At 34.7% G+C, this 27,905-nt stretch overlaps 2 protein-coding genes across 2 annotated transcripts; both read right to left on the reverse strand.

The window, feature by feature from the left end:
• Positions 1–514: 514 nt before the first annotated feature.
• LOC123545677 (transmembrane protein 45A-like) lies at positions 515–12,124 on the reverse strand. The gene is made up of 7 exons (XM_053536706.1): positions 12,026–12,124; positions 6,748–6,851; positions 6,006–6,114; positions 4,791–4,983; positions 2,887–2,958; positions 2,112–2,275; positions 515–1,548 (listed from the first exon to the last, which is right to left on the reverse strand). The coding sequence occupies exons 2-7, from the start codon at positions 6,838–6,840 to the stop codon at positions 1,337–1,339; spliced, it is 843 nt and encodes a 280-aa protein (XP_053392681.1). The 5' UTR covers positions 6,841–6,851; positions 12,026–12,124; the 3' UTR covers positions 515–1,336.
• Positions 12,125–20,339: 8,215 nt separating this feature from the next.
• LOC123545676 (transmembrane protein 45A-like) lies at positions 20,340–27,593 on the reverse strand. The gene is made up of 7 exons (XM_053544453.1): positions 27,469–27,593; positions 25,594–25,698; positions 25,031–25,139; positions 24,141–24,333; positions 22,773–22,844; positions 21,265–21,428; positions 20,340–20,877 (listed from the first exon to the last, which is right to left on the reverse strand). The coding sequence occupies exons 2-7, from the start codon at positions 25,684–25,686 to the stop codon at positions 20,657–20,659; spliced, it is 852 nt and encodes a 283-aa protein (XP_053400428.1). The 5' UTR covers positions 25,687–25,698; positions 27,469–27,593; the 3' UTR covers positions 20,340–20,656.
• Between the last annotated feature and the right edge of the window lie 312 nt (positions 27,594–27,905).

Consider the following 27,905-nt stretch of genomic DNA (forward strand, 5'->3'; position numbering starts at 1 on the left):
ATGGCTGACTTCTACATAATATTATTTATTTACCAACTAGTTAACAGCAAAGCAAAAAGCACTGATACAGTAGTGGCGTTTAACACTGCGGCCATTCTAATAAAATTTGTAAAAAGATCCTTTGGAAGCACAGAATGCAACCAAGCATAAACGATATTCATCAACTTCTTTCAAACACATTGTAACATTCAAACTGTATGCATCAAGAATTACATCATATTCTTTCAGACACATGATCGTAACATTCAAGTCGCATGACTTAAGAATTAGAATTACAGAATAAGTTTTCAGTATGACTAAGGACTAAAATCAAACAGTAACTTATAAGAAAATGCTAAAAGACGTGTATACCGGTCAGTTCAGATCATATTGAAGTAATTCAACATGACTATCCTCTTGAGATAAAAATTCACCATCTGCATGTAATACTTAAGGGTTTTACAACATTCATTTTGAATAAACAATGATACAATACAGAACAAAACAAGACAATATAAAACATTGTTTATTTTCAAACTATACAGCTGCAGTTATGGTCACAAATGTTTACATTGAGAGAAAGTATAACAACATGTATTTCAACCGAAAAACGTTACTAAAATGCATATGGTACTAATGCCCTTAATAAAGACTTATCAATGCTATTCAGACCTTCCGTCAAGCACATCACTGAATTTGATACAAAATTCATTCATCTGTAAGTCTGCCAGTGAGGTATAACTGTATAAGAACATCACTGAATTCCATTCAACGGTCAATATCATCTCTAAGAAAGCCAGGGAGTTTGACTGTTTAACTTCAAGCACAGCAAGATTCAGTCACCTCTAAGTCTTCAAATGAGGTATAACTGTACGAGCACATCATTGAATTTAATTCGAGATTCATTCATATTTTAGTAAATCAATGTATTTATAACTGTTCAAGCACATCACTGAACTTAGATTAATCCATATCTGCCATTGGGATACAACTGCCGAGCACACCATTTAAGTCAATTCAAGATTCATTCATTTCAAAGTCTGCCAGTTGCATGGTATAACTGTACACGCACATCAAAGAATTTAATTCAAGATACATTCATCTCTAAGTCTGTCTGTTGGGTACAACTTTACAAGCACATCAAAGAATTTCATTCAAGATTCATTCATCTCTAAGTATGCCAGTTGGGTATAACTGTACATGCACATCAAAGAATTTAATTCAAGATTCATTCATTTCAAAGTGTGTCAGTTGGGTATAACTGTACATGCACATCAAAGAATTCAATTCAAGTTTCATTCATCTCTAAGTCTGCTACATTTGTAATAGGTAAACACTTGCAAACACATCACCGCATCTAATTCTCTATGTCTGCCAGTGGGGTATAACTGTACTTTAACATTTCTCTTTTCTTGGAAAACCCGCTCGCATATTTCATGTACAGCGCCATCAGTGTGTAAGATATGATCATGAGTGCTGTATTGGCAACAAGCATAAAGCCAAATGCAGCTTCCATGAAGTGCACGTTGGATATTTCATCCTGGTCCCAAAGAGGATTTCTTCGCCGACCTTCAATACAACACATGTGATTTATTAGAACTAGCAAGCCTTCAAACGAAATATCTGGTTATTGTTACGGACATCAATACAAAGTGAGTAAAAAGAGATAGTTAACCAAAACGGCAAACATCCTTAACGGAGATCGCGCATGTAAATAAATAAATAAATGTCCACATTTCACCAATTGTGTGCCAACAGTCAAATTTGCGATTCAAAACTTGACCTGTTCAGAAAATATTTAAAAACATTATCTAAAACATGTTGCTCCACGTGAGTATGTCCGTTCAGTCTGGAAAGGCATTTTGGTCTGTCATTTTTTGTATATATCAATTCCTTAAGAAAAGTACACCAAAACATTCAAAAAGTAAAATTTTTAAAACGTGCATTCGTATCAAACGTGATTACAAACTCAGTTTTACCAATACCATCATGAAATTAGCATTTATTGAATACTGTATTATAAATTATAAGCAACCAAATACATCCAAATGTATTTCAGAAAATTTGGAATCATATATGAAATATTAAACGAAAACCTGCACTACATGCACTTATTCGGTCAACAAACTTACCTGGGAATGGTGTAGGTAGATACAAGACAAAGGATGTAAGAATGATCCATTCTCCCGCACACAAAACACAAAAACACCTTACTATATGTGGTACTATGCTCGTCCTGAATCCGTATTCAAACATAGCTGACACGCCAGATATTAGCAAAGGCGGTGACAGAAATCTGAAAAAAAACCCGCATGAGATAGAATTTTTCATAACTTGATTCATCCCGAATAAGATGTAATTGATCGGAGTCCCGTCCTTGTTTTGATATATCTAAAAATAATTCGATAATACCTCGTTTAGGGAAGAATTCCAACCTCAGGTAGAAAACCTTGGAAATATAACATTCACTTTTTTACCATTTTTTTGTATGCTTGGTCCTTATCAAACCGATAAGCATATGTTACGGTGGAAATATGTTATTAATTTTTGTGATTTTGTGAAAGTATAAATAATAAAATGTTTGAACTATCTTTTGATATTTAAAAATCTGTATTAAGTTGTTATTTTGGGATAAATCTTGCCCTTTGTGCATGCAAAATATAAGAATATATACATGTAAAAATACAAAATATTTATAACAATATAAGTAAAGCAAATTACTCTTTTTAGAAACTGATGAATCTGGCAGATAGTTTTTATTTACGTTTCTTGTGATTACTGATTTATAGCACGTAACCTTAAATTTTGAGACTCGTTTCAAAGAAAAGCTTTCATCTAGAGTCAACGGCCACCGTTGGTATTCGAGGAAACATGTCCCAAATGCCCTGAAATAATCCGAAATGTTACCTGTGAAGGGTGTTGTCTAATGGCGGATAACCCATCTCAGGCTTACTGTGCAAATAAAATGCCACTCCATACCTAGAAATCGAAGTTTATAATTAGTTATTGACCCTCCGATTTGATGATAGTTATAATAATAATAATAATAATAATAATGATATATTCCTCGAATTTTAAATCTGTTTAAGTTGTATTTTCAAATAATTCATTATCCTCAAAATGTGAAGATTGTTATGTTGTTGTACTGTTTATGAAACAAAACAAATTTTTTTAGAGAAAATGAATATAATATTTTTATATTTTAAAATACATTTAAAATAATTCATCTTGTCTATCCGGCAGATACATATTCTGGTGATCGTGCAGTGATAGATATACCATCGGGTGTTCGTCTATATTTATAATTCAGAAATAATAAATCAAAACTAGGATAAAAATGTATACTCAAAACGTCTGACAACCCCAGAGCTGACAACCAAAGTTATCGAAAAGGTGAACTTTACGTTGTCCGGGACAGGTCGATAGTTTTAGTTAACTTCTTTCGGAAGTTCAACACTTCCTTGGACTCAGTGTTAATATATTTTCTGGTTCTTTGGGATCATGGAGAACATAAGCCTGTGCTAGGTGGCGTGAGGGGTATGGCACATTTCATTACCTCTCATGAGCGGGCTCAATCAAACCTAGTCTGCTATTATGTAGCTTAGTTGCGTTCTATCCTTCCAAAGGATCTATTCACAGATTTTATCATTATTTCATTTAATATACTTTCATTTTTTTTTATTTTCTCTATTTCGCTGCTGCCCACCTGCATGAAAAATGTGCTACTGTTGCTACGGCCGGCTGAGGCCAACAAATGCATGAACTTTCTGTTCAGAGTTCCCTCATTTATGAACGCGTATCTGCGACAACAGCTAAAGATCTTGTAGCAACGATGTCGGTTGACATCAGTATTCTTTGGAACAAAGTATTCATTGATACAAAGATCTTTTTACATGATAGAATGCTTCGGTGCAGAAATGTACAATACTCTAGCATCTATTTCATTATCATTACCTTTACAAACTGTTAAATATATACATGGCTGGTATTCCTACAATAGCTGATTAAAATATACATATTTTTCGGCCTTTTTTAGTCGCTAAACAGCATTGCGCCAACAATCGAACCACTGTATTTTCAGAGTATATAAGAGTACATGTATATCAGTTATACTATATTGTACAAAGAGAGAACAAAACTGTAGACTGAGCTAGACTGCATAATTATTAAATAACCCTCTCGTGGGTTTCGTTGGATAATGTTGGGATAACGCATGTTTTTTCCTGTTCTAACATGTGCAGTATCCCGAGGAATTGGTTGGTAACCCAGCCCATTAGGGCGAGGGTACCAACGACTCCCGAGGGATTCTGAAGTTGTTTTAACACGAAAAGAACATGCGCTAACGCTATTCTAGCATAAAAGACGTAAAAACCAAGTAAATGAATATATTGTCCCTCAACGTCATTAAATTTCCATGAAATGCGCGGTAAAATTTACGTTGTTTTTTTCACACTGACGTCATTTCCTTTTGAATTATCCGTTTTGGGACTGCAATACGTTTACGCTTTGCCATGGAACGCGCGTATATAAAAAGGTGTTATAACAGCACGTGAGCGCGAGAATCTCACTGTTAACACACGTTTTCTCTCCTGTTAAAACACCCCCCACCCAAAAAGTGACAATAACAGCAATTTTATGCTAGAATACTCATTGATGTGTTATGTTTTATGCTGAATAAACTTTTGTATTGTATATTGTATTGATTGCGCTACTCTTGTATCCGGACCTTGCAAAATCTGCTCGAGCCGAATCCAGCTACTGTAACAATAACCATGTTTTACTGATTTAGAAGGAAAAAGCAAATAACATACCAAAAGAAAGCAAGTGAAAGTGTGAAGTACTTCATCCCTTTTATACTTTGAAATCTATTGTACTGTAGAAAATCAGTCACACCATGTAATATAAAGAGAGCATAGATACTGATGTGGTAGAATTTGCCGATATTCCTGAAATTGCCATTTTTGTCCACAAAACTGTCGGAGCTAAGTACTTCAATAAGTAAACCTAGTAAAGGAAAAAGAGGATATTTAACAGATATTCAAATAAACGAAACAAAAAAGATTACGTAATGCAAGCTTGTTAATCATTTTTAATTTTGCTAGTAGTGATAAATCCATTTTGCTACTTCGAGTTTTTTTAAACATATGAAATGGGTTCACATGTCAAAAGGATCCGGTCTGAAGTGGAAGTGACGGAAATAGTTTAAAGTGACATTTCATAGTTGCGTTGATATTTTCTATATTGAAAATATGAAACACTATAAATTAATTGAGTTGTATATTATCTACCATAGTAGGTAGAAAATTTGAGAGAAATAGGTCGATTAGTTGCAAAATAACGGAAAAATACCTGGGTAACCTGGGTAACACTAATTCGACGTAAACGTCTAGTTCATATGAAAATTAGTTCCGGTCTGAAATTAGCGGCGGACTACAATGAAGAAGAAAAAAAGTAACTAAACCTAAATGAATATTCAAAAGATTTTTTATCAGTCTTCTATAAAATATCGACAATACCCGGCACACTTACTTATAGATCCGATACACTTTTATATAACGATATTTTGTATTAATACCCGGAGAGTGTAAACTTTGGTATTTCCACTTTCCGAAAGAAACATGCCCACTTCTTTAAGATGTCTTTTGACAATAAAACGTAATATCAGTTTACTATAGTGTATGTCTGCTCACGTCATCGCTCTCCGTCGCTCTCAAGCAATATATATATATACTACTGATTTGTGAGACATGAAAACAGAGATTTGAGTATATATATGCAAATGTTGAACCAGTACGAATGTGTAGTACAATTCGGGCTCGTATATAAAGCAGCATCGAAACTAATCTTTTTGGGTTAGTGGACTTGCTGTGGCATGTGCGTGTTCGTTTGTACTGCTAGGCGCTTTGCCGTAATTGGTCTGGTATATTGTGGTGTGATTTAGTTCGTATAAATTCTCTCTACTATATATATATATATATATATATATACTAAATGAACAATCAGGAGGTAAATGATATAAATTTTACCTGCAATTGGGAACATATTTTTGAGCACAAGTTCTAGTGGAAGACGCCTTCCTTTCAACATGGTGTAATATGAGACATGAGATTGGTACGGCCTTTTTCCCTCTAAGGACTGAAAAAAAGGGATGTTCCTTAAGTATTGTGGCTGATTTCTGCCTACTTCTGTTTGTGTTGTATTTTCTGACAAATGAATCCAAAAACAAGAAAGTGCATTGGCGGACTCGCGGATAACGCAGTGATATATCATATCTCTGTACATTAAACAATGCTTGATTGTCTTTCCACTCTGACTTTACCGTCACACGTTCTTAATATGTTACAACACATATTTAAATATTCAAATGATAATTATACGCTTTATAGATTTACATAATAAAATATGAATTTATGAATATAATAAGATGATTCCTTCTTATTGTACCAGTTTTCGTTTTTGAGTTAACTGTCACATCGACAGTGTTGTAGGTCATATAGCAACTTACATGCTTTTGATTGTGGAGGAAGACCCCAAGAGGTGACCCTTCAGGCATTATTCAGGCATTCAGGCGGGCAACTGGGTAAAAATCATCGGCCTTCCTTGAGCCCACTGAATGGTTTCCTTACATGAAAGAATTCAACATCTCGAGCGAGGTTTCGGGGGCAAGTATTTCGGGATGGGCGACCTTTACCGATCGACCACGGAGGTCCATTTTTAACTGTGTTTAATATAGTTATATTTTATAGGCTTTTTCTATCTAACACTTACCTGGATATAATTTTTATATATGTTATACATCCACCAAAGTGCCAGCACAACAAAAACGATACCTTCATCTACATGCGCAGCAAAATTTCCCATCCTTGCTTCACCTGAAATACCGAAAAAAAAAACGTTTTATTTATAAAATATTAATTTTTACCTGTAGTGAGAGTATGATTTATTTTTGGATTTAAATTTCAGCGAAATGTTATGTAGTGCCATTTATGCTTTAATAGTGAGGGAGTGCCCAAGATACCCACCCGGAAAGGATTTCAGACAAGAAGATTGGTGCGTAGTAGGGGCACCCTCCTGGATAGTACAACCATCCGCCCGCAAGCCAGCTGGATAGTTTGTCACATGAAAAGAAGTGAACTTTCCAGCAACATTATACGGTGTTTATATTTCACTTATTCGTTTTGCAAGAGCTTGCTAGAAGTAAGAGGATTTTAATGATAGAAATCTTCATATCACCAAAACATTATAACAGCAGTTACCGTTACCATCAGCTACGTAAAGCTTTAAGTAAATTTTACTACCGATCGTCCGAACTGTTAAAGAAATATAATACTAACCTAAAACGCTTTTAAAACTTGTACACAACCGGAATAGTACGGAGATGTAGTTGATAAAATCCGGAAAATTAAACTCCTTATTTTAATCAGATATTTGTAAAATGTGTTAAAAGTTTATCAAAAGAGGATACAATGCAAAAATCGTGAAGCACAGTGCATGTTTGGTATATGACTCCTCTACAGTTAATCGCGACACTTTCCTATTTGATGGTGCGATGATTAATAAAATGTAAAACTCCTTGATGCAATTCTCCTACATAAAACGGACGGAGGGAGTGGAATTTGTCTTGCAGCTTTCTTAGTCGTGCCCTTTAAAAATAGACTCTTGGTGCTCTGACTTCGGACAAGTTTTAACAATACCTTAGATTTACCATATTTTTATGTTTTACTTAATATGATTTTGCATTTTTTCATTAATGTTAGAACCTTTCTCAGCGGGGATTTTATTTACATTGTGTTGTCTAACTTGTTGAACTAGGCTAAATCCCATCCTTTCCCATTGCATTTGCGCTCCCTTGCGTTGCCATTCCCTCCCCTTTTACTATGAGTAAGTTATTGTGTCCACCTTAATTTTGGATGGCAGAATCTTTAGGTGATGCCCAATTGTTTTTTCCTGCTTATATGTGTGCGTGTGTGTGCGTGTGCGTCTGTGTATCTTGGGCATTGCCCTACAGTTTTGTTAATCTTACTTATCTGTTTATCTATGTAAGTTAGCTACGTGTGTGCGCGCGTGTGTGCGTACGTGTGTATGTGTTTGACTCTTTTACGTGAGTGTCTGCGCTGCTGTGGTTTACGTTGTAGGGTAACTGTGATTAAGGAACGTAGCATTCCCTTTTGAATATTCATCCTTGTTCTACTTTCCCCTTCAACTCCCCTTTTGTCATATTTTGCATAAAATTAAAATGTACTTGTTGGATATTTGAAGCAACCCGTCTATATTATTTTTCCGTCGATTTTATGATTCCAAAGAAAAATCTTATAAACGTTATTACATGAAGTTTCACACTAATCATTTAAACACAATTGTTTCAACATAATCATTGCTCAGTGAAAATAAACCCAAGTTCTTGTACATTCATTCACATTATTTTCATTCTTAAACTCTGTCATATGTCAAAAGTTACTTTTGTACGTTGTGGAAGTTGCGATTGTCAGTAACCAGTATATGTCTAGGACTACTCCTCCTGGTTGACATCCTTGGTTTCGTGAAACTCCTTAAACTTTGAAATATCTCGTGTAATTAACTTTCCATTCAAAATCAAGTAAATTGTTATTGTCAAACCTTCCCTTTTAACAACTTCCCCGGGCATCGGATGATACCGTGTTTGATTTTTCGTGTAGTTTTGCACGTGCAATATCCGCTTATGTCACAGCTTCAAGAAGCGCATTGTTTACTTTGAAATTTACATAGGCCTCGGCGATGCTATATACTGATTCACGTTCGATTGGGTGTCTGGATAAATAGTCGCTTATCCGTGACGGACCCGGTACCCAAACATCTTCGAAATTGTAAGTCTTAATCTCGATCGTTCAAGACGTGCTGATTGAATGTCCTTGGTACTGTTTTAAATTCCAAGCATTGGACGATGATCTGTTTTCAAGATAACCGTTTTCCAAAATAGGTGATACTTCGCACGGCTGCTAATGTTTCGATTTCGACTTACGAAAAGCGTTTGCTCTTCTTCCGTTAAAGATCCACTAGTGTATGCCACTTCTTTTCTCGAATGCGTAAAAAACCTGCCACGCCTGATCCATCAACCAAGAGTTTTGTTTTCTTCTTGGGGTCAAAGTACGCGAGTACTTTTTCACTTTGCAACACAGACTTCAGATAAATGAATGCTGATTCATGTGAGTCTTTCCATTGAAATTTCTTTTTATGGTAATAATTACATGAACGTCCATATGCGGGACATTGCCCGTTTTGTGTGCATTTTCAACCACAGTTTCTTCAGGAGTTATTCGGATTTGAAATTTGACGTCGTTGTTTTGGTCGCGGCTGGCGTTGTTGTTGACGTGCAGACACACGCATTTGTTGTTGTTGTTGTAGAGTTTGTTTCGACTTTTGATGAAGGCGCGTACAAAATTGATAAACTGACTCATCCGTTCCTTGTTTGATATTCCTGAATTCAAAGCGTTTGAATTCCTTTTAGGTTTAAAATATTCTTTCAGTTTTGTTTTCGTTTCCGTGTAATCGTCTTCACTGGCACTCAAATTTAATGTCTCATAAAAGTCGTATATGTCGTCGCCGGCATAATGGAGCAACAGAGTTTTATTCTTTTATTTGTATCAATTTTCATTCCGACAAATTAATTTTCGTGTTTGCAGTATATTTGGTCCATCTTGCACCTACGAAGTTTTCATGTACTTCAAATTTTGGGAATGTTAGTATTCCAGCAATTTTCCGTTTTATTGAATATGTTAATCCGACATTTTTTTAGAAGTACACATTTACGTAGCTATGTTTTACTCCAATTATCCTCGTCGCCATTATGTACTGTTTATCTATGTGTCGTTTACGTTTAGACCCTTGATACTAAGGGATGGTCATTCAGACTCAAGACTGGGATGGTTTTATACACTTTACTATGAAACAGGCACATACACACGCACTGACCATATTACAGAATTGTATAATAATATATAGAGGCAATGCAACAAGAGATGCTGTTCGTTCTCTGTTTCGTTGAGAGGCGAGGCTAAACATGAAAACATTAAATACTACAGGTAGTTCCTGGATTCTCTTCGAGTGCAAACTTGTTCTCCGCAACTAACTGCCAACTTCCCCACATGAATCAGAGGTAGAGGACGAATGATTTCAGACACAACGTCTTTTATAAAATCGTCTTGGAGAACACACGCCTCGCCCGAGGATTTTTAGTATGAACTCTCTGTATTTTTAAATAATAATCTACATTTCTTGAGAACTCCTATTTTATTGTTGCTCAAGTTTTCTATTGCTTTTCTTATGTTGAGCCAATTGTTAATATTCATTTGTCCTATGAATTTCATTCATAAATTACGTCTACTGTCTTATACCCTGAGCCATAATTGAAATGTAGCATAGTCATAGTACTGATTCCAGTCTGTCTTGCCAAATTTATATTTTCGAGTGGTGAGGGTCATAGAGGGTAGCCTGAAACCAAATTTTTATTTTCGAGTGGTGAGGGTCATAGAGGGTAGCTTGCATTATAAATTACTATTTCGGAATGTTAATTACTGATAGAGTTTTCCTTATGCAAACGTGAATTTTATCTTTAGTTTAATGGAGAAGGCTGCTTGATATTTTTATTCACTGCTTTCTCTGTGACGTTCTAAACATTTATGCCAAGTTTGCTTCGCTGCTGAAATGTTTCACACTGGTCAAATTATAAAAAGTGACCATAGAAATAATAAAATGGATGCGTCGGTATTAGCCTTTAGCCTGCTGAATTTCTAAAATAGACTTGTCCATCATTTAGTTTGGGCAGTACCACTTATCATTCAAAGGAGTGTTCACTGAAAATTTACTGACTAAATACCGAACAGTGCAGACCGTTATCAGTCTTCACTGGTCGCAAAGGCAGAATCACTTGCCGCCAGCAGGCTAAAGGTTAACAGTGATGGCATAAGTAAACATAGTTAACCAAAAAGGAGATTTTAGTGATGGGTATACTGGGACCTTAAAGGCGGTATTAAATTTCACCTTGACTGATACATGTATTGAATATAAACTTAATGATGGATGACGGTTACTATGGTATACCTTAATAGTTTGTATTTTTTGACAAACTCTTTAGAGGTGTCCCCTTTCGACTCGTTTAGGTATTTAATAGCTGAATCGATGTATTTGCTCATGCGTTGATCGAGGTTTTATACCATAAGAAGGGATTTCAAATAAATAAAGCATTTTACTGCCTAGCAGACGACTTAATACTATATTGCTCAATTACAAATGTGATATACATTACCACTACAAAAACTGTGAGAAATTAATAGATTTAAAACAAATGCTATTAAATTTTGGCTGTATCGTCTGCTATAAACACTCAAACCGGTGTCTATATATTAAGTATAACAACTATCCATTTTTAGGGAAGAAGTTTATTTGGATATCCTCCGACAAGTGACTAGCATATACAAACAGTCTAGAAAATAAGATATAAAAAGAAATATAATTCCAGAGTGATAACTTTATTAGTCATTCGTTCTAATTCATCATCCAACAATTTGTTTTGCTTTTTTAAATATTTTTGTTTTCGCAAAGTATTCTTTTCAATATGTATGTGTTATTAATCGCTACTTTTTATTTTACAGAAAAAAGATATGATGAAAGCAGAAAACAATCTTAAGATTAATAAAACGATCAACGTGACACTACTTTTTAATTAGCATCCTTGCAGTATCGATACAAAACACACGTGAGATGTCGTAATTTCCAGCTACCTTTTTCATCAGAACGTAGTATTGCTTTACATTTAATATTTTCGTTGCTAAAATTAGGTCTCCAACGCAGGTATACATGTTCTTTAATTTTTATAATGTATAAATTAAAAACCAGTCATGCGTCGTTTTTTAAGTAAACCATAAAATTTGTTGCGACCGAGATTCGTTTACAACGTGAAATACATAATTGATAGACCTTATAACCTTTTTTTAAAATAGTAATTAGAAATGTTTAAGAAGTCGAGTAATGTCATCTGATGGAATAATAAAGGAAAAAGATCTTCTCTTACTAGTTGCGATAGAAAATCCACTATTATCCTATGGCAAAATGTTGTATGTATCTATGGTAAAAGTTAAACTCACGATTTGTTACTGAAACATAATCAGCCTGATGCTTGTATTAATATTAATACGCCAAACTGGAACTACTTTCAATCTATCGGGGCCTTTCATTTAAGCAATGCAAAAGAACGATTTGTGTATTTTGATATTGTAGAGTGGGTATTTCTCTTTGTCGATGAGCATATGAGTACATAAAGTGCAATAAAATGCAATATAACTTTCGAGTAAAGGTGAAGGATGATCAGCCACAGCTTCAAGCTTTGTCAAATATTGATTATGGATTCACTTTACTAACCTTTGTCTTTTTGTAGTCGTACGCGCTATATATGTTTATAGATTTTAACGATGTGATTTATATATTTTTCTAAATAAATAAAAAAAAAATGTACAAACTTTGAAGAATTTCGGGATGCGTAAATGTGTAGCGTCATTGATCTTAATTTAAATGGACAAAAAGCTACTGTTGGCAAATAGCGCGCGTGTGTGTGGATGGGGAGGGGGGGGGGGGGGGGGGGGGGGGGTGAAGGAGAAGAGGTAGTAGTAACAGCATAAGCCAACCAGCGTGCTGACCCTGAAAATATTTCTATAGCCCTATTTTTTTTTTAAATTAGAGAGCCAAAAATAGAAACCTTACTTGAGATATTTTTGCGAATTTGCACAATAATTCTGTCTGACGTAAGAAATAAAAATGCTCAATTTTGTTTATTTTAGAAAAGTGTTTTTATATTGGGCATATTATGTACATTTAGTTGTACTGGTTTCATTGACAATATAGTCTTTTAGAAATGCTTTAACGTCAAAAAGTAGGGAAACAATGGCGATGTATTAATACTGTGTTTCAAAAAGTTTATATTTGTTAATGGCAAAGATCTTGGTAGTACATTCACAGACAAGGGCTTTTAACAATCCCTGTTATATATATTCAGCTGCATCCCCGACTTGTGAATACATATACTATTACTCCCTTAAACTTGTGATTTATCAAAAACCGAAATTCTTTCATTAAAGCCCTGCTCCGCAGCGATTCAAATGCAACCCATGATTACTAAAGGTAACAGTTAACGGCCACGCTCCACACTTCAGCACGCAAAACCACAGGTATTTTATATAGAATTTGTATAAATAGACTCTTTTTTGACAGGCGTCACTGTTCATAGTCAGAATTTTCATGCTTTTTCAGTGACAATTAAAGGTTAAAAGGTATGGCTGGAGCAGGTCTTTAATCCGTTAGTGCTAAAAGAAAAGGTCGCGCAATGTTGAATCAGATCACAGCTGAATATCTGTTGCATTTTACACATTTCATAAATCTAGCGTAGCGTAAAATGCGAATGTGATCAATGACAGACAGCACGTATGCAACACAACCATGTCAACCATATTGATTGTTCAGTTCAATAGCAAAGGCGTATATGGAAGGGGATATTTGGGGTGGACCCGGCATTTATCGCTTTCAAATGAGACATTAAAATATGTTATAATTAATTTCGATTATTCATGTCTTCACAGCGCTGGTATGACACATCTGCATCGATCCGTTCGAGGCCGCTCTGGGTATTATATCCGGTAGGGCTGACACACGGGTATAGCCTTACCCATTTACCTTTCGAACGCCAGTTTAATGGTTTCCTCAACATGTCGACCCTAGCTGGGCCGATGTAATAGAAATGAGGGACCAGTGATTTAAATTCAGCTAGGTTAACTACTTACACATGTAGACATATCAGAAAAATGTTGTATAACCTTTACTTATATATAAAACTGAATGTATCAATTTCTCACATTTTCTAGTTATTTTTTCCAAAATACCACCTTACCCTCTTAAGCTCTGTTTCTAAAGTGCATCATTATCGTTAAAGAGTTCTAGAGCTCTAATCTCCGAGTTATTTGCATTTTTTCCGCGTAAAATAAACATGTGTCATTTACACTCTACCTGAAAATGCAATAGTGTTACGTAGAACAAGTAATTTTCGAACAATATCTATGAACAAAACATTAACCCCGCCTCTGCTGTGATTCACAAGTGGTAAATGACGTGATCAAGAATGATGACATTTTGAAAAATTGCAATCTGACTAAAGTACATCTCCTATTACGCTACGCATAGGATCTGAAAACGACCTATTCATTGCCTCGTTCTGACGGCCCTTTCACTAGCCAATCAGAGCCTAGCTTACAACATCATGCAAATCTACCTCTAGCATTGACTTTTGATATTTACAATTCTTATGTCGTAATGTATCAGATAGCCGGTTAGCTCAGTCGGTAGGCCACTTGCTTTGTAAGCGAGGGGTCCCGGGTTCGAGTCCTGGAATAACTGCATATTTTTCTTACTCTTTGACAATCGAACAAGTCGCCTGATTGGATAACATAAAAATAGCAATAATGGAAATCCAAAATATACAGAAGACGAATGTGAATGGGTCGTTCTCAGATCTTCGTTTAGAAGATCAAGTACTTTAGTCAGATTGTGAAAATTGTTACTTAGACCTGCATATCAAACAAAAGGTGTCGGAGGACAACAACGCTCGACTATTCGACAACCTTGTCAGTTAAATGAATATCAAGAAGAAAAGAGCATAATTTTGTAAAAATGCATAACACAGTTATGGAACATGTACATTGCATGTCAGCTCATCAAAGTGGACAGGTGTTTGAAGTTTCAATCCATTCTCATTATTTGGTACCGAGTTACCAGTTTACATACAAAAACTACCCTTAAATTGCTAGGTCAAAATTATTCAGTGAAAAAGAAACAGAGTTATGGAACCTTTGCAGTCAAAGTCAGTTTGTCACAGTGATTAAGTGTGTGAAGTTTAAATGCATTCCAACTAGTGGTTACTGAGATACCACTTTACATACAAAAATATTAACCAATATGAGCGCCTACGCCGACGCATACGCACGGATAAGTCCAATAACTCTTCCTGTACTTCGAATAGCCGAGCTTTAGAGCATCTTTATTCACGAAAATCTAAAATGGAATGCACACATAAAACATAAATAGGAACAAAATAAAATTGATTTCCTGAAATGCATACCTTACTTTTTGACAGCAGAAAACATGTGATGAGCAAAATGGTTTCTCTTAAGGCAAAGGTACTGTAGATCAAACAAAATCTCTTACTCCCTTGGTTGAAACAAGAAAGCTTAAGGGACTGCCTACTTTTGCAGCCTTTATAGATTTCAGAAAGGCTTGCGAAATTTAGATAAAATACATTGTGACAGAGGCTGCAGAACATGGGTCTAGAGGGAAGACATTTTGATGCTGTTGTATCGTTATACAAAGATGTGAAATGTTGTGTCCGTTTGAGTGGCTTCGACCCACACTGGTTCAATATAAAATGTGATTTAATCAGGGCTGTCCCCTATCCCGATGTTGTTCAACCTCTACATTAATGATTTAGTTACTTTTATCAACAATCTTGAGAAAGGAGTCGCTAAAGGTGATACAAGAATAAGTATTCTACTGTATACTGATGATATAGTTATTCTAGCTGATAATGATAAAGATTTACAATATTATTTTAATGATGTAGTTATTCTAGCTGATAATGATAAAGATTTACAATATTATTTTGATGATGTAGTTATTCTAGCTGATAATGATAAAGATTTACAATATTATTTTGATGATGTAGTTATTCTAGCTGATAATGATAAAGAGTTACAATATTATTTTAATGATATAGTTATTCTAGCTGATAATGATAAAGATTTACAATATTATTTTGAATCAGCTGTCAATTTGGTGTAACAATAGTAAAGTGATTGTAAGTGGTGATTATAGTATGTTAAGATCAAATCACAGTTTTGAGTTTAATGATAAAGTCTTAGAATATGTACACAGCTGCAAATATTTAGGGGTTGTGTTAAATGAATATTTGACTATCACGAAATTACGAAATATGTGGCAATGTCAGCTTCAAGAGCTCTAGGATTAGTTATATCCAGAAGTACATCTGTTTCCATTTCTCAACATTTACAAAGCTTTTTGATACAATAGTTTGGCCAATTATTAGTTACAGTGCTCCAGATTGGGGGATAGGTCATTTGCCTTGTATCGATGCTGTACAGAACAGGGACATGCGTTATTTTCTAGGCGTATGACGATACACTCCAAACTCGGCAGTTTGCGGGGAAATGGGATGGAAACCACTAAATGTTAGACTCTGGGGATATGTTTTCTATGGTGGCATATTTCAGCCACGAGTGAACTAGGTACCTATCTCGATATTTCAAAAAATTATCTTGATAAACCGTAGTTTTCTGAAAAGATTATCTCAATAGTGGAAGGTTTCCTGGAAATATTATTGCCATAATGTACATTATTTTCTGGATACTTTTTGTGTAAGTGCCCACAACTGCCATTTATTAGCTTGATCATATTTCTCGATACTTTCAGAAATGATCTTGATATTTCGAACTTTTCTGAAAAGTTTATCGTAATAGCCTAAAGTTTTCTGGAAATAAAAGGCATATCGAGACAAAATAATTTATTGCGATAATGTTTTCTGAAAAATGCACACCTTTGCTGGAAAGTTTAAAATACTATCGTAATAGATACCGAGCATCTCGTTGCAGTTCCAAGCATTAACGCGAAATTTTGCGCTAAAACATTTTCAGGAAATGAATGAAAATGTCTAGAAAATATTATTTATTGCTGAAATGTTTTCAAAAAAAGCACAAATTTCCTGAAAAGTTTACAAATTATTGCGATAGCTACCTAGCTGTCTGGTGGCAGAAATATGTTTTCCATAATTTTCCGGCAATATTTTAGAGTTATGACTATGGAGAACTCCAGAATAAATAAGAAGATATTCATGTGGTCAAGAGGTATCAAGGTTAAAAATGGATACTACAGTTTGAAAAGTTTAATACAAAGCTTTAATTGTATACATTTACTGGATAGTAAGGTGACAAATGTCAAGCCGTTCATCTCGTTGATTGAAACGAAATGGACTAAAACGAAATTGTTTGAAGTTAAAAAAGAAAAATGGAAAGCCATGTTAGAAAATATACAAACGTTACGTGAATTAAGTAGCAACAAACTACGTTCTTATAAATTGTTTAAGTCAGAATATTGTACAGAAGATTATCTTTACAAGAATTTACATTTTAGTTATCGTTCTGATTTTACAAAATTTAGATGTTGCACACCTGAGAATTGAGACAGAGAGGTATGAGAATTTAGAATTGAATAGAAGCTGCTGTTTTATCTGTTAGGATGTTATTGAAGACGAAAAGATGTGTTATTCTATTGTCCAATATACAGTGATGTCAGGAAAGATTTAATATCTGCAATTAATAATTTACAAAATTTGACTTACGATATAATGTGTGATAATAAAAGATTTTCAAACACTTCTAGTAACGTAAATGTGGTATTTATTGCCGCAAAAACCTGCCATAGATCTAATTTACTTTATAAAAGAAGAAAACGTCTTTATTCTAGGTCATAACTTCTACTGTTGGTTATTTTACTCTTTTGTTAATGTAAGTTACATGGTATCAGTAACAGATCAGTATTTTAGCTGTAGAATCATGTTTTAATAAAAATGGCATCATTGTGATTTATATATTTTTATGTGAATTTGAAATGTTTTGTCAATGTGTTTATACGTATATATATATATATATATATATATATATATATATATATATATATATATATATATATATATATATATATATATATATATATATATATATATATGGTCTCTTACAAATCTGTATAGACTGGCTTTGTGTTACATTCACTGTACATTTTATATATGTTCATGTATACACTAGGATGAGACTCAAATAAAATATTTGAATTTAATTGAATTGAACTGAGTTGTTACTTTTGCCTTGTTTTGATTAATGTATGCATATTTCCAGTCTAACTGGAACTTAGCGTGAAAAGTTCTATATTAACATTAATTGTTTATCACGCCCATCTTTAACTGAGATATGTTGACATTTCAAAAAATCTCTGTTTCAATTTTTTGTCAAAATTTTAAACAAATTCACTCACTTTGAATTGTTTTGGGATACGAAAATGAAAATAAATTGAAACTGACACAAGAATACTTCGATACATGAAGAAAGTGTATAGTGTAAAACACCCTGTATGGGCTTTAAATTTACCATGTAGTCAAGATTATCAAACGATTTGAATTTTCATATATGTCATAGAGTGCAGGGGCAAGTTTTATTTACCTTGCGAAAAACTTCGCTCCTACTCATCTTATGCTTAGATTTATTTTTTCAATTAACGCTACTATCTTTATTGATGGTATTAAAAAAAATTATCTACACTTTAAGCTACTATCATTATTGATGGTGAAGGGGCCTCCGTGGCCGAGTGGTTAAGGTCGCTGACTTCAAATCTCATCCATGTGGGTTCGAGCCTCACTCGGGGCGTTGAATTCTTCATGTGAGGAAGCCATCCAGCTGGCTTACGGAAGGTCGGTGGTTCTACCCAGGTGCCCGCACGTGATGAAATAATGCACGGAGGGGAACCTGGGGTCTTCCTCCATCATCAAAGCTGGAAAGTCGCCATATGACCTAAAATGTGTCAGTGCGACGTTTAACCCAACTTATGTTAGCTTTATATTCTAATATAATATGATTCCACTATATATGAGCCGCACCATGAGAAAACCAACATAGTGCATTTGCGACCAGCATGGATCCGCGCAGTCTGGTCAGGATCCATTTTGTTCGCTAACGGTGTCTCTAAGTGCAATAGGGTTTGAAAGCGTACAGTATGGATGCGCTGACCAGTCTGGATCCATGCCGGTCGCAAATGCACTGTGTTGATTTTCTCATGGTGCGGCTCAAATATTATTTCTTAATTGATCACTGGAAATGACAAATGTATTGAGTACTTAATGCTTAATGTACATTGCGCATTGTATTCACTTATGAAAAAAAAATGAAATAAGACTTTCCTTAGTAACTGTTGTTAAATGCACAATTCCTTCTGTCCGTACTTCATTTTCGTACCATACTCTGACGCCATAGCTTGATCCATATTTTCATTCCTAGTCTATATAGTATTCACATATCTTAATATATCGTTTAAAACACCTATATTTATTATTATTATTATATCAGATTTATATAGTGCCCTTTTCATGATAAACACGTTCAAAGGCGCTTTACATATACTGCAGCCACACAGGGCGCGAAATCACCCTCTACTAGTACAGACACAGAGCGATCTGACCAGAGGGACAGAGTGAGATAAAGCCCCAGATACAGACGTGTCCGGCTAACTTAGCCTGGCTCTTTTCAAATAGACAGTCTGGTTCTTTAACGTGCCTCTAGATAGGTGGGAGACACTCAAGAGCATCTCAGAAATTTCCAGTGCCTAGACCGGGATTCGAACCCCGGACCTCTGGAATGACAGTCAAGTGTGATACCACTAGATCACCGGCCCACCTATACAATAACTGTATTTCGACTATACAATTATATACTGACGTGCAGTAAAGGATGTTCCTTTTTTGCAAACAAAATATTATTATTTGCAAAGAAATAAATGGGTCACGCACATAGAGGATACTGCATGTGTGTCTTTCCATTCAGAGTTGAATACAATGCTCTGCACATTTAATATTCTTTTTGATCGCATGTATTTTTTTCTGAAACATTTTTCTTCTTTTATCTATTATACATAAAGCCAATGTGATTCACGTCCTTTATTTTTCAAAAAACAACAATAACATTAAAATAGTATTATACTAGTGCATTACCAACAAGAGGGTCATGGTGTCCCTATATCGCTCACCTGTTAAACTTGGCCTAGGAATCATCAAGATGAACAGTCTGATCAAGTTTCTTGTAGATAGGGTCATCATAAGTGATAACAAGCTTTTACTTTGATTTGAGCGGGTGAACTAGTTTTTGACCCAACATGACCTAGTTTCAAACTAGGCCTAGGAATCATCAAGATAAACATTCTGACCAAGAGCCATGAAGATAGGGTCATAAATATGGCATTAAGAGTGTTTACAAGCTTTTCTTTTGATTTGAGTGATGACTTAGTTTTTGATCCCACATGGCCCAGTTTCAAACTTAGCCTATGAATCATCAAGATAAACATTCTTACCAAGTTTCATGAAGGTATGGTCATAATTCTTTTGATGAAACAAATATGTCATATGTACAATGCGTAAGAATATCTACATAAACGACGTCTAGGTCATGTGATACAAGTATGATACAGGTTACATAAAAAGCTGAAACTATGATATTTTGCGACTTTTTTTAAAAAATAATCTGAGTGGGAAATTATCTGACGCACTCATGCAGGTATGTTGCTGAGATAAAAAGATTCATTACTTTGACAAAAAGTATGGATAAATAAATATGCGATAATTAGGGTTTACAACATTCAATTTGTGTACACGATGATACATTTAAAAATGTCTTGAAATTATAGCCGCAAATGCGTTCCTGGATCGAAAGTCTGCATAGCTGTTAGAAGGAGCATTACATGTACAGCGTTAGAAAAAATCTACATGTTTCTACTACCATTGAATATAAAAGACCGACTGTGCTATTCGTAACATCCTTTCACTGAATATAATTCAAAATTCTCCCTTCTCTAAGTTTTCCAGTGGTGTATATCTGTATTTTAACGTTTCTCTGTTCTTGAAACAAACTCTCGCATATTTCATGTACAGCGCCATCAAGGTGTATGAAATAATCATGAACGCTATATTGGCAACAAGCATAAATCCAACTGCAGCTTCCATGAAACGCACATTAGATATTTCATCCTGGTCCCATGCTGGATTTCTTCGACGGCCTTCAATACAACATACGTAATTCATTAAAACATGTAGCCTACGAATTTGCGTCAAAGTATTAACATTTTGAGCAGCTAAATGAACAGCGTTAAATTACCAGCGACTCAAACTATTCATCACTACTCATGAAATTTGATTATTTGCTGTTGAAATGTAATTATATGTAGCAATTGTTTTAAATCTTCATCAACATACTCGTCAGATTGGACTGTTTTGCTATTCCAACGTAACACTGTCAATTCAGTTATGAACGAACATGTGTGAGATATTAATGTGCATCAACTTGACAATCTTTCTTAATATTAAATAAACAAAAGATCGAAATGGGCAATGCTTTTAATACTCACAACATGTGTTCATAACGGATTTTTGGCTAATAAACCTACCCGGGAAAGGTGTTGGAAGAAACAAGACAAAGGATGTAAGAATAATCCATTCTCCTGCACATAAAACAAGATAGCACCGCACTATCTGTGGTATTATACTGTTCCTGAATCCAAATTCAAACATAACTGCCATGCCAGTTATTATCAGAAATGGTACCAGTAATCTGAAAAAACAACCCATAAATGTTACGTGAATATGTGTCACCAATGGGGGGAGTGTCCTAAAACTGCGAGGCCTACCGATTTTGTTCAGGCAAGCTGATGAGCAGTAACTGCTTTCGTGTTTAAATATACGCTTATCGAAACTTCTTACTCCCCGATAACTTTGCAATAGATTTCTATTTACTAATAGTATAAAAATGTTCGACAATAATAATAATAAATAAAATTTATGTTTAGAATAATTGTTTACTAAAACACTAATTCTATGTATAGTTTTGTGACTTAAAAAACGACAGAGGACGTCAAATAAATTAAATGATGTCTTTACGCTACTCGATTTTGTTTTCTTTTCTGTGTGTCCCATTAGAGTTATCAAATATATTGCCAAAATATCAATGTGCTTTAGGAGATTCGATTACTATAATAATTATGTTTTTATGAATGCATAACTTCTTACTTTTATATAACGCTTCGAATATTTCGCATTATCTACAAAATTATGATATATTGGGATATTTGCAAATTTTTGTTTGTATCTGTCAACTAAATGTTAATTAAGGCTATGTAGGTAATTTAATATGACATTTAATAATCTAGCTAGCTACCCTAAATATTTAGAACTTTTAAAAATGATTCTTTTCGAACTCGAGGTGCAAAACTTTATTATTTATTTGAAACAATTTTCTTAATAATCACTGCGTAGCTACATTGATGTACACAGGGACTACTAGTGTGATTAAAAAGCTGGCCTTAATTTCAAGAATCATGTTCCAGGTCTTTGCGGGATCATGCCTCCGCTGCACCTACAATATTATCTACTTCGTGGGATTTTGTCCCCCGATACCTCTACACTTTTCTGTACTTCAACGATCATATATATGATACCACTGCAATATTCTGGACTTTGCGGGATTATGTCCCCGATGCCCATGATACCCCTGTAATATTCTGGACTTTGCGGGATTATGTCCCCGATGCCCATGATACCCCTGCAATATTCTGGACTTTGCGGGATTATGTCCCCGATGCCCATGATACCCCTGCAATATTCTGGACATTGCGGGATTATGTCCCCGATGCCCATGATACCCCTGCAATATTCTGGACTTTTCGGGATTATGCCCCCGATGCCCATGATACCCCTGCAATATTCTGGACTTTGCGGGATTATGTCCCGGATGCGCATACAACCTTATGTACTTCGTGGGATCCTGCCTGTACACTATTTTTTACTTCGAGGGATTATGTCCATGATACCCCTGCAATATTCTGTATTTCGAGGGACCGTGTCTCTGATGCCCCAACAAAATTCTGTGCTTCAAGGAATCAATATTCTGGACTTTTACCTGTGCATGGTGTTCTCTAGAGCTGGTTTTCCCAAGTCAGGCATACAATGGAAGTAAAATGCCACTCCATACCTAAACAAACACAGTTTATTATTGTTATTGATCATTTGTTTTGAAAATAATGATATACTTGAATTTTAAGGCTATAGTATTCATATTATTAAATTACCTGTTAAGTAAACGTACTTATAAAGCGCGATCTACCCGCGTTATGTTTACTTAAAATTATGTGGTGGTTACGTTGTTGAAGAAACCAATTATGTTAAATCATTTTTAAAGATACTTCCATTTCTTGAAAAGTATAAAACTTAAAATATACAGATACGGGTACTTAATGGAATAACTGATATGCGATGTACATTCGGGAGGTTTCATTGGCCATCTGCGTAATGTGGAAATGATAAATCAAAAATACTTATTCGAAAATTTAGTTCTTCACAAACTCATATATGTATATTTACATTAATACAGTTTTAAACTTGATATTTACATTAATACAGTTTAAAACTTGATATCTCGAACTTTCTTATCTCAAAATTCCGGCTATCTCGAAGACATTTTCACATCTCGACCCCAAAACACTGCAAAAATATCATTTTAAGTCGAATTTCGGTTATCTAAAAGTTAAACGTTTGATCCCTTGGAATTCGAGATACCAAGAATCAACTGTTATTTATATACTATATTTTCCTTGGTTCAGTCTATGCTTCCACAGGATCTTCTTTTAGACTTTATTCACATCAATGTTCTGTGAATAAAACAGAAAAATACCTAAAAGTGCATAAAATGGGATTACTTCTTTGTTTTGATCTGGCCGAAGTGACACGACTAATTCGTTTTTAATCGATGCGGTCACTATTCTTACGAAAGCTATGTAAAACATCATCGGTTCTCACTGAAACCACTTTTGATTATTCTATTTTAACAAAAAGTGTTCACCATCAGAAAACTGGGCAGTTGTACACTATGTTCTTTGTATAAGGGCAACGTAATTAAAATTATACGTCGATCTGACTCCATTTAAAGTTTTACTTTATACAACACATTGTTCTGTCTCCAGTGTTACAGCTTTGCACAGTAGCACTTTTTCATTACAACACCTAGTCCAACAAGCTTTATTTAGGGTAAGTATGACCCTGACTAGCCAAAATCGCGTTTACCCTCACCCGTATTTCATGAAATATCATAAGTTACAGACCCCCAAGATAATCTGTCCCTATTTTGAACTATCGTTTTGTCTTCTGTGTCCGACCTAATTAAGCTGAGAAGCTTTTATAAGTGTTTTTGTCTATTGATTCAACATTTACTCTTTTATATTTTGTAACAGACACTAATTAGCGGAGAAATCAAAGTCTAGATATTTCGTACCATATGAAAGCAACTGAAAATGTGAAGTACTTCATTCCTTTTATAGCTGAAAATCTGTGGGTTTCCAGAAAATCTGACACACCGTGCAATATAAAAAGAGCAAAGATACTGATGTGGTGGAATTTACCAATGTTCCGGAAGTTGCCATTTTTTTCCAGAAAACTGTCGGTGCTAAGTACTTCAGTAAGTAGTCCTACTGAATAAAAAAGATGACCTCATTACAGAATTTGACAAAAACCTAATAAATATACGCATATAAAGAGTTTTGATTACTAGACTTGTATGAACGTAAGTTGAAAAGAAACAGATTGTAACCTTAAAATGTTTTCACGAGAATGTTTTCATAATTACAGAAATTTGAAAATTTAGAATAATTTAATTCATAGTGGAAAACTACACGTTATTTAACAGCCGAAAACTACCCGCAGATTCTCTAAAATATATCTTCAACACTGCTTTGGGACGATAAATGTGTATATATGTGCCAGTGAAGAAAACAAGCTAAAATGTCTGTATCGATTAATCAGCACTAAACTTTTTCATTTGCATTTTACGGCACACTAACACAATACAGGTTATATAGCGCTAAACAAGACTTAATATTTTATTTTCAAATTTCATTAAATCAAAATAATAATAATATGAGGTATGAAATCAAAACATTAATACATGCTTGAATCACAGAGATACAGCAAAGCAAAATGTTCAGATCAGAACCTGCAAGTCACCATTAACGATCAGGCAAAGGAAAGACTTTCACATTTGTTCCAATTCTTTTCATACACAAGTCGTTTCCAAAACCGCCAGTATTCGAAAAAACACACAATAGTACATACGTGCTATTACTTAAAGTCGGATTGCTTTTAGTGAATAAAGGTTATAAAATTTACCTCCAATTGGAAAGATAATTTTCATTATAGTTTCTGCTGGAAGACGCCTTCCTTTAAGCATGACGTAATATGAACAATAGGACCTGTACGGCCGTTTCTCCTCTACAGACTGGAAATAAAGAATTCATTCAAAGAGAGATGATATCCGTAGTTTGCACAAGAGCACCGACAAACGGAACAGAATACCTCCATTTTGTGAGTAGAACTGTTTGTCTATATCAGCGTAGTAACAAATGTTTCTATTGAAAAATAATTTCCTTGTGACTTTGACCTTGGGTTTACTATCCCCAGCGTAGTAATAGTTTATAAATTGAAACAAAAAACAAAAACACAAAAAACCGAAGCTATTTGTTTTGATCAAAGAGTCCGAAAACAGCAGACGGACGGACTACCTAATAACACAATACATTTGTATAGGACGATGTTAAAATGGATTTGAAAGGGAATTTATCACGTAGACTTGTTCGTATTTGGAAATATCTCAACTTTCAACATAAGATTATATTTTATACGCTACAAGTTTTTTTTTCATCAAGTCATTTTGAACTAGTTTGAAAACCTACCTGGATGTAATTTTTATAAATGTTATACATCCACCAAAGTGCTAACAAAAAGAAAGTGATTCCTTCATCTATATGCGCACCAAAATTGCCCATAACTGACTTTTTCTGAAATATCAAAAAGTTTCATTACAAAATATGATAGGGATTTTGTCAAGTCGGATCACATGCTGCGCGGAGTGTGATCCGACCTGACAAAATCCACGAGGTTCCAGATCAAGCTACTCTTATACTGACCCCTTTTAATATACCTCCTACTTTAAAGACACCGGAAAGGAAAGGAAAGGAAAGCATGGTAAAAAAATGGAGGGAAACCTCAAACTTAACCACAGACTTGAAACTGCTATTTTCAAGGTCCTGTAGAGAAAAAGCTAAATTCCTTTTGGATGTACAAAAAAGCACCAACGAGAGACTTGGAGTGGACAAAGAGAAAATAATTAAAGTAACTCACAGAATGGAGAACAACTACTTAATTCGCCCTCAAAATTTAGCCTTTATCACGAAATAATAATGCATGGATTTTAAAAATTGCGCTGTATCAACTCCACTTGCTCTCTCCTTAACTTACAGATATTGCCTGTTAATGATTTCTTATATAAATCGCTGGCCCATAGTTTGTGCTTTTCACCGGTCCAACACTAAATTTTGCTTGACAAGTCACAATTTCAATAAGTCTTGCTATTAAACACTTATGACACTGCCGGTCAAAAGTGAAAACAATTGAATCTCGGGCAAAAGGTTTGGTTATAGGCCGTCAAGCTATTCAACAAGCGTTTTATTATATGACTTCTCATATAAATCGCCGGTCCATAGTTTGTGCTATTAATCGGTCTATAGTTCAAGACATATTTGCTAGGTTAAAGTAAAAAACTGAAAAAAGAAGAAATTCCCGATGTCATGTAATAACACACTTGCCGATTTGGACCTCAGGCCAATAATTTTGACTGATAACCGACAAGCCATTACATAAGTGTATAATATAACATTAACTGTAAGATTTTATTGTCAAGATTTATTTTACGCTTCATTACTTTTAAATCTAATTCATGTTGATGTTATAAACACTGAGCCTGACTGATTAATGTATGTATATCGTGAACCGTGCGATGTTAAGTTCTATCTGCACATGAGCCGCGCCATGAGAAAACCAGCATAGTGGCTTTGCGACCAGCATGGATCCAGACCAGCCTGCGCATCCGCGCAGTCTGGTCAGTATCTATGCTGTTCGCTTTCAAAGCCTTTTGCAATTAGAGAAACCGTTAGCGAACAGAATAGATCCTGACCAGACTGGGTGGATGCGCAGGCTGGTCTGGATCCATGCTGGTCGCAAAGCCACTATGTTGGTTTTCTCATGGTGCGGCTCATATCTTGTTTCGAATGCTTCATTAAATTTTGTACTTTTAGGTGATTGATCCCGATTTCTGATCTTCTACTTTCAAACGCAACAGATAAATGGCAGTTTCTGAGTCATGACTTCAAAATGTATACTTCACATCTATTCTTGAACTGTCATGTAAATACTCATAAATGTACGGAAATATACGTCGACTAAAATAACTTCAAACCACATTACATGATGATTTTTTCGAAGTGATAAATTTTTAAACATAGATGATGCCTATATATGGCTCAGTTTATATTCATCGCTTACTAAAATTAGTTTCCGCGCGCAAATAACATATTAAGTGAACCTTCGTCATTTTACACTGTGTTAATTTATAACTACATAAACATTTAAACTACACTTATTTGTAAAGCAAAGCCCTAATACTTTTAACAGCAATCATCAAAAATTGCAAACTTCCCGAAAGGAATAATATATGGACACACATTTCTCACTTGATGGAATAAAAATTTAAAACAAAGAATAATACTTACGAGAAAATGATTAAAAATCGACTTTTATCCAATATCTCTATATATTATAAAAGGTGGATTTAATTTGTTTTATCGGTACATATTTGTTGATATTTACATCAGTCATATGAACGTATAAATGCGAAAAAAATACAGTGTTCAGTGGAGAAGAAACAGCTGTATACATGCGTATTTGAATATATTTTGATAACGCATATCACTGGTACATACAGTGCTTTCAGAGATATTTAAACAAAAACAAAGTGGCAAAAAATCGAAACCTTTAAAGCATTCAACTGACCGATGAAACAATGAACAGCTAGAATGCACTTTACCGCTAAGCACTTTCTTCTTGGATTTTAGAAGATAACTTTGTTTCAATGAATAAAAGAAAGAATACCGTGTGTATGGATACAGTATACCCCATACGAATAAAGACCGAGTACTGATTGAAAATG

Source organism: Mercenaria mercenaria, chromosome 1, assembly GCF_021730395.1.
Source record: "Mercenaria mercenaria strain notata chromosome 1, MADL_Memer_1, whole genome shotgun sequence".
Taxonomy (NCBI): domain Eukaryota; kingdom Metazoa; phylum Mollusca; class Bivalvia; order Venerida; family Veneridae; genus Mercenaria; species Mercenaria mercenaria.